Here is an 11,194-nt window from a genome sequence, read left to right as displayed (position 1 = left end):
TGGATACTTCACCAGCTGTGAGGGCTCTGCTCAGGTTTGTGAGAGCAGCACCTACCACGCGCCACATTTCTCCTCAAAATCCACCCGAGCCCCCTTCATGATAATCACGTCCTGCCGAGGACCAGCCTGGGGGAGCAACTCTCCCTTTACAGAGTAATTATTGGGTAATTATTCGACCATCCCACAGTGTCTAGAGTGTTAATTGGGCAATAATTAAAACACGTCACTCCGATGACTGCAGGACGGCTTGACTTCCCGGAGTCTGAAATTATTTGACGAGTTGTTTGGGCCGAATGGGTGCATGCCTGATGTCGGTTCAGATTTCCACTCTAGGGGTAACACCCCGTGTTTAACAGAAACCTTAAATAAAATTCCAAATGAAACAAAAATTCTAGATATTTCTATAGGTTTCTCTTAAGTACACAGGGAAGGGGGGGGCATTTCTAGCAAAGTTTTGCTTTCATGTTTTTCAGGTTTAATTTTCGATTTTGGTGGATCTTGGCTGTTCACCCTGCAATTAGCGAAAAGTCTGCGAAAGAACAACCACCTACTCGGCTCTCAAATAGTGCACGTTAAAGCTGTGCATTTGGCTTGCCAATGTTTTTCTCTAGCCTGTATGTTAGAAATATCAACCCATTCAATCCAGACAATCCATCAATATGTTTATTAACTCGGCGTCTGGATACACTCGTGAAAACGAGATGGAATGAGGTAACGGATCCGCGCGCGAAGCTGTCCGCGGCGGCTTTCACGCTCTGCACGAGGCTCATCATGAGGAAGATGCAGCCGCTCCTCGTACAGTCAGGAAATGCGGAAAACGCTGCCGGGTTACGCCGCCGGTAACTGCCGCCATCAATAAAAACAGCTGAAGGAGGCGCAAGGAAAAATAATACAGCTCGATACGAACATGATTTAATATAAAAGTCTCTGTAGGGGTGTTTGTGTGCAGCGTCACATGGCTATGAAAGTACTAGCATCAGTTTAGTATTCCTGTGCTTGCATTTTCAGAATATAAGGACTGTTTAATTTCTGCAGCATCTTGAAGGAACGAGATCAAAAGGTAAGAAAGCCATGGATGGGGGTGTCCTCGTATACTGCAGCGGGGGTAAGACAGGCTTCATTTACTTCACGCACACATGCAATCACTCTTAATATCTAGCACATTTGGGAGCCGGAAGCTACCGGAATAGGAGTATTAGCTACGTTATCTGTCCGAAGAGGGCATAAAACGCTACACGTCTGCCGACAATGAGCTGTAAGTTATTGCGATCGCATTTGAGCCAACGTGTTTTCCCTCCGAAATGTGTGACACATAGACGTGTCCTGCCTGAGGGGGGTCACTTAACACTCTCACTCAGAGGGATCTGACAGATCTGAGTCGATTCTTCACATTCCGTTAATCTGCGCAGTATCACCCCTTAGGTTATCTAGGAGAAAGAGAGGAAAAAAAACACGACACATTGCTGCAGATCTACCCGAAGATGCATGAGACGATGCAGGAGATTCAAAATAACTTGTCAAGCGGTGCAGCCTCACATTCGTCTCGATTGGGGGGGGGGTTTATTTATTTCCCTCCCTCAACAGAGCCGGCGGGGCGTGTCGACCGACAACCTGCCACGGCAGACGTGGGCAGGGTGCAAAAGAGCCTACTTTCAGCATTTGGCTCCATGTATGTGGTCGTGAAATGTGGGGTCTGTGAGACCCCGAGGCTGTTGACATGAGACGGAGGGTGCTGGACTGACAGGCGAGAGAGTCGGGGGAAACCTGATGGCCGACCTTCTTGTGGTAACCGTGCTGTGTGAGACACATACGTGTCGTCTAAGCTGTGTGTTGATCACGGTGGGGCCTTCATGCAACTGCAGACTGGTACCCGACTCGGCCTCAAAAAATAACTCATAAAATATACAACAGCCATAGCACTTAGGACCTGTTTCTCAGTGTCCGCTGTTCCCAACGTGCTTCACGAGCAGTCAGACAGATCAGTGCTGTAAACTGGCACAGCAGCATTCGTAGAAAAATACAAGGAAATAAAACAAGTCCACAACAACAGTAACTGGTCTGCTAACAACAGACACGCTGCACTTCACTCAGCTGTGACCCTATAATTCTTCATGTCATCACTCCTGAGTACTTATATACAGTATTTATGCATCTATTTTACCCTTTTTCTTGTCAGGGCTGTTTTCCGTTTGACCCAGTCCTATGTGTCTTGTGGCCCGCAGACATCACTGGTCATTCTGCTTCCCCCCTCTCTGTCTTGTAGCCTTCAGCCCCTAGTGTGTTTCTCTGCTTCCAGTGGGTAGAGAATGTGGCTCATGGCGGCTGGGGTACAGCCTCTGAGTTCACCTGTTGTGTAATTATAATGTTTATTTCTTAGTGTCTATTCTGGTTTGTCTTTGTGTTCCTGTTTAACTTAACCCTGCTTGCGCCTTGTTTTACTTTGTTCTGTCTGTACTTATCGGCGATGGGCTGGGCCTCCCGTCCTGGGTTGTTCCCTGCCTTGTGCTCGTAGCTTCCGGGTTAGGCTCCAGACCCCCTGCGACCCAGAAGGATAAACGGTTTGGAAAAAGGATGGATGGATGTCTGTACTTATTTTTGCAGTCTTTTCCTAATGTTGCTAGCCTCTGTGTTCGGTGATATGTTCTAGTTCCTGTGTTTGTTAACTGTAATTACTCCTAATGTTTTCTTCTGTCAGAAATCAGATCACGAATCAACTGATGTTCAGCACGATAATTTTAATTTTTTCTTCCATCGACGTGGTAATTCAAATACCGTGAAACACCGTGAAAAACTGAAATAAAGAAAATTACTATTACTAACTCAATTTTTACAAAACTCTTTTCGCCATTAAGCAAACGGTCTACTGCGTTTACAAGACAGCGCAAATCACGAACATACATATAACAAAAACAAGAAAAGGCAAAACAGTAACATACCGTGTGCTCCTTCTGATCAGAATTAGGAGACGTTACTACATTATAACCTCTTCCTTTCAGTCTTTTTTGAGTTTCTTTTCTTAGCTCCTTTTCGTTCTACTTGCTAGCCTTGTCTTTTTTATTGCTCATTACGTTAGGTCACATGATCACGTAAACGTAGCTCTTTCCGCTGAACAGTAGGAGGCACTGTTACCAGAAAACTCTAAATTAAACCTTTTACAAATAATATTTCAAACAATAACATGTTTGCAACAAAAATAAACAAAATACAGTCGCTGGACAAAATACAAATAAACATTAAACAAATACATAAGCAAATAATTTCCTGGCGACAGCTACACTGCCACCAAATTACAAAGATTTATATTAGCAACACAAATGAAATAAATCTTGTAATTTTCACAATTTTCAACTCCCATATACATACTATGTTACATAACAAGCTAACCAGGTTCTGGGAGGATTTCCAAGCGGATTTAAGAATTATTCTCTACAAGTACCACTATTTTTTGAACTGGACGTGAAAGAAATGACGGTTGTATCAAGCGTTCACCTTTCTTTCCTAAATTACTTTGTCCTATTTGAACTTTAACCTTTCGAACTAAACCATCATCATCTGCACTTGCTTCAACAACTCTGGCTATCTTCCACTCATTTCTGGGAATGTTGTCCTCCTTAACAATCACGACATCTCCAACTTGCACATTCCTTCTGGGCACATGCCATTGTTGTCGGAGGCTTATATTAGCCAGATACTCCTTACGCCATCTGCTCCAAAACTGTTCTGATAAGTATTGCACCCTTCGCCACCTTTTCCTGGCATACAAATCTTCTCTAACAAACGTGCCTGGAGGGGGAAGGGGCACAGAGGACTTCATCGTGAGTAAATGGTTTGGTGTCAGTGGTTCCATACTTCTTGGATCGTTGAGTGTGTTCGTTGTGAGTGGACGGCTGTTGACAATAGCCATGGCCTCATAGAAGAAAGTTCTCAATGAAGTGTCATCAAGTCTTCCTTTAGCTTGCGCAAGAACAGTAATCATCACACTCCTGACTGTTCTTATCTGGCGTTCCCAAACACCTCCTGTATGACTGGCCTCGGGAACATTCATTAGGAAATCACATTGTTTTCTTGCAAGATATATAGAGATCCTTTCTTTGTCCAATTCCATCAAACCCCTTTCCAATTCATTTTTTGCCCCCACAAAATTTGTACCTTGGTCGGATCTAATCTGTCTTACTGTTCCTCGTATTGCAATGAAACATCTTAGAGCATTCAGAAATGCATCAGTTGTGAGATCCTCTAACATCTCTAAGTGAATGGCTCTTAAACTCAGACACGTGAACAGCAACCCATACCTCTTAAATTCTTTCCGGCCTTGTTTTGTATAGAATGGACCAAAGCAGTCCATTCCTGTATAAGTAAATGGGGGTGATGGCTCAACACGGTCCACAGGTAAGTCTGCCATACGTTGTTCTTCAGTTTGACCACGTGCCTTTCTGCATGTGACACAATGTTTGATGTGCTTGGCAACCACTTTGCTCGCACTTATTGTCCAGTATCCACAGGCCCTGAGTTGATTCAGTGTTTGACCTCGGCCTTGATGCTGAGTGTTCTTATGACAGTTGTCAAGTATAAGTTGGGTGACAAAGCCTTCCTTAGGAAGGATTATTGGGTGTTTAGAATCAAACGATGCAGAAGACTTTCTCAGTCGTCCTCCAACCCTGAGCAACCCATTTTCTATGATAGGATCTAGTTGGTATAGCTTGTGAGTCTTTGGCAAATTTGCAGACCTTTGACTAAACAATTTGAACACTTCTTCAAAATTTTCCCTTTGTGTTGCTCTGATAAGTGCATGAGCAGCCTTCTCTCTTTCCTCTACAGTGATAGGACCTGTCCTATCTTTCTTAGGCCATCTTTGGATGCGGGCTATGACGTTGAGTGCTGTGTTCCAGTCTGAAATTCTCGAAAGCCTTCCAAAGAAGCTGTCCTTCATAAAGGCATCAGTTTTCAGGACCTTTACCTCTGGGTCTCCTACAAGAAGCTCTGGGGAAGCCTCACGTATTGCTAGCTCTCGTTCCCATAAGAATGTAGGTCCTGTTAGCCAAATTGAGTTTAGCAGACCTGCCACCGTGAGACCCCTAGATGCATGATCTGCAGGATTTTGACTTGTGTCCACATAGAACCATTGACCTGGGTCTGTAGAATCTCTTATTCTTTGGACACGATTGGCAACAAATACATGAAAGCGCTTGGCTTCATTCTTGATATATCCAAGCACCACTTTAGAATCTGTCCAGAAGAATTCCTGATCTATTTTCAGAGTTAGCTCTTCTCTGAGGATGCTACTTACTGCGGCAGAGACTGTAGCTGCAGTGAGCTCAAGCCGTGGTATGCTGACAACCTTAGAGGGTACTACCCTAGCCTTTCCCATGATCAGTGCACAATGAACCTGCTCATCAGTGACAATTCTAATATACGAGCATTGCCCATAGCCTTCAGTACTGGCATCTGAAAAATGATGCAGTTCAATTTTTTGGATTATGCCAATGTTCTTAGGAATGACACATCTTGGTATTTGAATTTGCTGCAGATTTTCCAAGTCTTGAAGCCAATTCTCCCATTTGGGCTTCAGTTCAGGTGGAAGAGGTTCATCCCATCCCACTCCACGTTTGCACATTTCTTGAAGGATTCTCTTTCCAGTCAATATAAAAGGAGATAAAAATCCCAATGGGTCAAATATACTTGCAACTGCAGATAAGATTCCTCGTCGAGTGGCTGACCTTCCACTGAGAACGACATTGAACGAGAATGTGTCCGTTTCTACGTTCCACTTTACCCCCAATACACTCTGCATTGGAAGCTCATTGTAATTCAAATCAACATCCCTTACTATGCTAGCACGTTCACTCTCAGGAATAGAATCCAAGACTTCTCTGCTATTGGACACAAATTTGTGTAGATGTAATTTTCCTTTGACAAAGACCTTTTGTACATCATGGACCAATTGGATGGCTTGCTCAGCTGTATCAATGCTGATTAAACCGTCATCCACATAGAAATTTTGCAGAATGAAACTTGCTGCCAGTGGGTATTCTTTCTCATATTTAGTGGCTAGATGTTTCATAGCAAAATTAGCACATCCTGGCGATGATGCTGCCCCGAAAATATGCACTCGCATCCGGTACTCTTTAAGCTCTCCTTCAATGTTCCCATTCTCCCACCACAGGAACCTCAAGAAATCTCTGTCTTGTGGGCTGACATGAAAGCGGTGAAACATTTTTTCAATATCGCAAACAATTGCGATTTGGTGCTCACGAAACCTACAAAGTACTCCAGTCAAAGCATTGTTTAAATCTGGCCCTGTGAGTAGATGCTCATTTAAAGAGGTGCCCTCAAATTTAGCAGAGCAATCAAATACTACTCTAATTTTTTCAGGCTTCCTAGGATGATACACTCCATGGTGAGGAATGTACCACGTGATGGCCTCCTCTGGGGCATCACCTACCTCTTCAGCATCACCATCATGAAACATACTATTCATAAATTTTAAGTAATCCTCCTTGTACTTTGAACTTTTCATCATCTTTCTTTTTAGATGTTTTAGTCTTACCATAGCAAGCTGCCTATTATTTGGAAGCTGTGGACGCACTCGAAAGGGTAAAGGCATTTCCAGATGTCCCTCTTTATTATGTTGAATTTTCTCACTCAGCAGGTGTAAAAACTGCATGTCTTCTTGAGATACTGTCTTTTCTCTGGAAGTTGTGTCTAAAAAATCCATTTCTAAGGCCTTAATGATGGAGGTAGGAGCAATAGATGGAAGTTCCTTTACAGAAATGCGGTGGCACAACCCTGTCACATCCCTTGAGCTATTGTGAGATGTTTTGGATCCCACTATACTCCAGCCCAAATCAGTCTTGACTGCATATGGTTCAAACTCTTCCCCTGATATCACCTGCCTTGGTTTCAGAGCCCTGCTGCAGTCATAGCCTATTAGAAGACCTACCGGACAATTCAATAGATCTGGTATCTCTGATGATATGCAGAGTAAGTGATTCCACCTTTTTGCTGTTTCACAGGTGGGAATACTGTTTTGTTCCAATGGGATGTACTCTCGGGTATATGCAGGCGGCAATTCAATGTATTCTTGTGAATAGTATCCTCTTACTCTAAGTCCAGTTGCTCGTTGACAATTCACTCTGGAACCTCTGTTAGTCATTGTCGACAATTTCAATACGATGGGCTCTGTGTCTGCTTGGATGTTGTGACAAACCTCTTGATCAATAAAGGTATTACTGCTTTGCGTGTCCAGTAATGCATACACCAATGTTTCTGTACAGTTTTTTCCAACACACGAGATCCAAACAGGAACAGTCATTGAAGTACGATCACAGGCATCGCCTTTTACATTGCACAAGGCAACAGAATTTTCTTGCTCTTGTTCTGATGCCTCTGGCTTTCTTCCTTGAGGACGTTCTTCGTGAAGTGGAGTAGGATGGCACTGCCGGCAAATATTGCAAGTGGCCTTCTTCTTACAGTTTTTTGAGACATGACCAACTCTGAGGCAAGCAAAGCACATTTTGTTGTCAATGACAAACCTTTTCTTTTCATCTCGAGGCATTGTTGCAAATTTGTCACATTTGTAAATAAAGTGATTTTTCTGACAACAGACACACTTTATTTGCCCCTTGTTCTGAATGCCAGAAGGGTTGTCCTGGGCACTATTTCCTAATGCATTTAAGTTATGAGGGTTAGGTTGTGCCTTTTGAGACTTGTTCAATGCTGTCATCAAAGTGTTGGACTGGAAACGCTTCTGTTCTTTTGCAGGTTTTTGATCCGTACCCTTTAAAGCATGGAGAGAGGAAATTGGATTGCATGCAATACGCGCCTCTTCTGCTACAAAATCTGAAAATTCTGTAAAACCTGGGTATGGCTTCCCTTCATCCAGTACTTTAGTGACAAACCGATTCCAACGGGTTGTTACCCAATCAGGAAGTTTCTGCAACAATTTTTGATTTTCTTCACAGTCATCTAAGACCTGAAGTCCCTGCACATGGGGCATTGCGTTCTTGCAGGCTATAAGGAAATCACTGAACTCTCTTAATTTCACTGATTCTCTAGGTCCAATCCTTTGCCAGGTGCTCAGTTTCATACGGAATGCTCTTTGGACTATGAAAGGATGACCATAGCGTTTGTTCAGGGAAACCCAAGCCTGTGTATATGCTTCTTCATCACTTCTGTAAAATGTTCCTTCTAACACACGGAGCGCTTCCCCACTTATGTATTTTTTCAAATAGAAAAGCCTATGAGCTGAGTTTGTGCAGGACGTTTCAATTAATGCCTTAAAGCAGGTGCGCCATTCAATAAACTTAAGTGGGTCTCCTGTGAACGTGAATGGTTCAGGGTTTGGGAGTCTAGATGTTGCTAAGGATTCCTTTAGGGCTTGAACCATTGAGATGTCATTTGCTCCCATCTCTTGCTTATCTTCCTTGCAAGGAGGTACTGAGATGTCTTGTAGATCCTGGGAACATGGTGAGCTATTGTGCTGTGTTGAAGGCTGTTTTGAAGGCAAGGTGCTTATTATTCCTGTATCTCCTAGGTCAGAATTCAGTCTTAATTCCTCTTCGGCGTATACCTTATATTCAGCCTCCATGACTTCAAGGTCCCTTTGATCCTCAAGCCTCTTTAGCCTCTCTTGCTGGGCTAATATTTCCATTCTTTGAGCAGAGATTTCCTTTTCTCTGTTGATTTCAGCCCGTTTTGATGCCAAACGTGCAGCTGCTTCTGCTTTCTTTACTGACACCTGACTTCCTTGCTGACTACTGACTCCAGCTCTTGAAACTGTTGATCCATAAATAGACCTCGCATCTTCTCTTTGGAGTAAATGAAAGAGTGCTGCTTTAGCAGCCTCTGCATCAAACTCCTTTGTGCCGACTTCTGCATGACGACCTTTCAAGAGTGCTATTAGTTCGGTAGTAGCAGAAGTGCAGCTATCCATTCTCCTTCTTATATCTTGAGAAGGGGTGGTCAACGCACGTAACCTCTCATATTCTTGTTTTAACCTTGACTCATAGTTTTCTATAGGTACTATCATGTCGCTTAATTCAACTTTAGAGCATTCTTGCTTAAGCTTAGTTCTAATTAACTGAGCCTCTGCCTTGAAGTTTACATATATAAACATAAACCTTCTTTCCCTTTTTATAATATCAGCCTTTCTGAGTTCAAGCATTTTTTCTGTTGGGCGTTTTTCTCTTTCAGAACGTCTAACCTCTTGTTCATTTTGAGAAGATGACTTTAGAATCCCAACCCTTTGTATTTCGATATCGGCATGAATCTCACCTATGCGTTCCTCAATTTTTTGTCTTTCGGAAGTTTCAAATTCAGTCTCTAATTTTTCTTCTAACTCTGCCCTTTCATCTTCTAGAGCCTGAACTACTGACTCTAGCACACAGAGGTCTGAGGCACCTTGATCCATTTTTAAACTACTATGACATCACAGTTGAAAATTTAACCAAACAATTTTAACAATTAACTTTAAATTTGAGAAACTACAGAATCACTATTAATATGTACAATATTCAATAGAAAACTTAAAGTTTTTTTTTTTTTTTTTTTTTCCAGTTAGTAAAGAAATTAAATACAAAACTGTAAATACAGTCTGACCTGAGAGCGATGATTAGAGTCCGTTACGACTACAGCACTGTCCGTCTGTGCGCTAGTCTGATGTTCGCGATATTTCCTCGGATAAGCACTTGCTAGCTTTCTTGCTAGTTAAAGTTGTGGCGCCTTGAAGAAACGCTGGCGAAGTCGGCCCACTCTTCAGTCCGTGAATCTGCTCCCTCGAGTGGCACGTTTTTACTCCCGTCGTGCCGTAGATTAGAGACGTTTTTCACTGTAATTACTCCTAATGTTTTCTTCTGTCAGAAATCAGATCACGAATCAACTGATGTTCAGCACGATAATTTTAATTTTTTCTTCCATCGACGTGGTAATTCAAATACCGTGAAACACCGTGAAAAACTGAAATAAAGAAAATTACTATTACTAACTCAATTTTTACAAAACTCTTTTCGCCATTAAGCAAACGGTCTACTGCGTTTACAAGACAGCGCAAATCACGAACATACATATAACAAAAACAAGAAAAGGCAAAACAGTAACATACCGTGTGCTCCTTCTGATCAGAATTAGGAGACGTTACTACATTATAACCTCTTCCTTTCAGTCTTTTTTGAGTTTCTTTTCTTAGCTCCTTTTCGTTCTACTTGCTAGCCTTGTCTTTTTTATTGCTCATTACGTTAGGTCACATGATCACGTAAACGTAGCTCTTTCCGCTGAACAGTAGGAGGCACTGTTACCAGAAAACTCTAAATTAAACCTTTTACAAATAATATTTCAAACAATAACATGTTTGCAACAAAAATAAACAAAATACAGTCGCTGGACAAAATACAAATAAACATTAAACAAATACATAAGCAAATAATTTCCTGGCGACAGCTACATTAACTGTGACAAATTCCACCTGTTTCTTTTTTGTTCCATGCCTGTGCTGATTGGTTGGTTTTGTTATGGTGCGCACCTGCTCCTTTGCAGCTCTTGTTATCTATGCTGATTTACATGTCACTCTGTTTCTTTGTCAGTCATTGCATCTATAACCTGTAGTTCTGGAGTGTGTTACTGTTACTCCGTGTTAGTAACTGTGATCTAGTTCCCAGTTTTACTGTCTCCTAGTTTGTCATTCCCCCTTTATGTTCTCTTTATTTACTAAAGCCTTCTGTTGGTTGTGAGCTGCTCTGTGCATCATTATTTTTTTTTTCCACCAGTGTCATAACGCTTATTCCATCCTGTGCTGCTTCTGTCTGTAGGGAAACAGCCTAGTGTAGAATGTGTGTTTAAAATCTCATGTGTAAATACTTGCAAAATGTCTTGCATGTTGTGTTTTAATACTGCGACAAGCTCACCAAGATAAATCCCTCGGATGTTCAATGTACCTGGCCAGTAGGGATCTTTCGGATTCTGAGTCCCTACAAGGTTAAGGATCACAGGCACTTGTGTAAAGCAGACACTGGGCACAGGCCTGGGGGCTGCCCCCTTCTTCACAAGTTACTGTTACTTCCTGGTATCAGAGCTCAGGGTAGGTTTGAAGAGTGGCCCCCTTGTAAAATCCCCCTTCCGGGTCATTTCTGTCACGTTTCCTACGATGGATGCTGATTAAAACCGTCCCTGGGAGTCAAACGGGCTAATGCAGGACCTCGGG

The 11,194-nt window shown here is 42.4% G+C and overlaps 1 protein-coding gene across 4 annotated transcripts; it reads right to left on the bottom strand.

Annotated features, from left to right (window-relative positions):
* Positions 1-2,720: 2,720 nt before the first annotated feature.
* Positions 2,721-10,438, bottom strand: LOC125717469 (uncharacterized). 4 transcript variants are annotated; one of them, XR_007384547.1, is made up of 3 exons: positions 10,100-10,438; positions 2,937-9,954; positions 2,721-2,791 (listed from the first exon to the last, which is right to left on the bottom strand). XR_007384547.1 is itself a non-coding variant. In XM_048990417.1 (2 exons), exon 2 carries the CDS (start codon positions 9,407-9,409, stop codon positions 3,413-3,415), a length of 5,997 nt encoding a protein of 1,998 aa, XP_048846374.1. In that variant the 5' UTR covers positions 9,410-9,954; positions 10,100-10,438; the 3' UTR covers positions 2,721-3,412. The 4 variants fall into 4 exon arrangements, 3 of the variants coding, with proteins under 3 accessions (XP_048846374.1, XP_048846375.1, XP_048846377.1); XM_048990417.1 differs by having other exon boundaries at positions 2,721-9,954; XM_048990418.1 differs by having other exon boundaries at positions 2,721-9,851.
* Positions 10,439-11,194: the final 756 nt, after the last annotated feature.

This window comes from Brienomyrus brachyistius, chromosome 22 (genome assembly GCF_023856365.1).
Source record: "Brienomyrus brachyistius isolate T26 chromosome 22, BBRACH_0.4, whole genome shotgun sequence".
NCBI lineage: Eukaryota > Metazoa > Chordata > Actinopteri > Osteoglossiformes > Mormyridae > Brienomyrus > Brienomyrus brachyistius.
The sequence above is the reverse complement of the archived record's forward strand: the minus strand, read 5'-3'. Positions and strand labels throughout refer to the sequence as shown.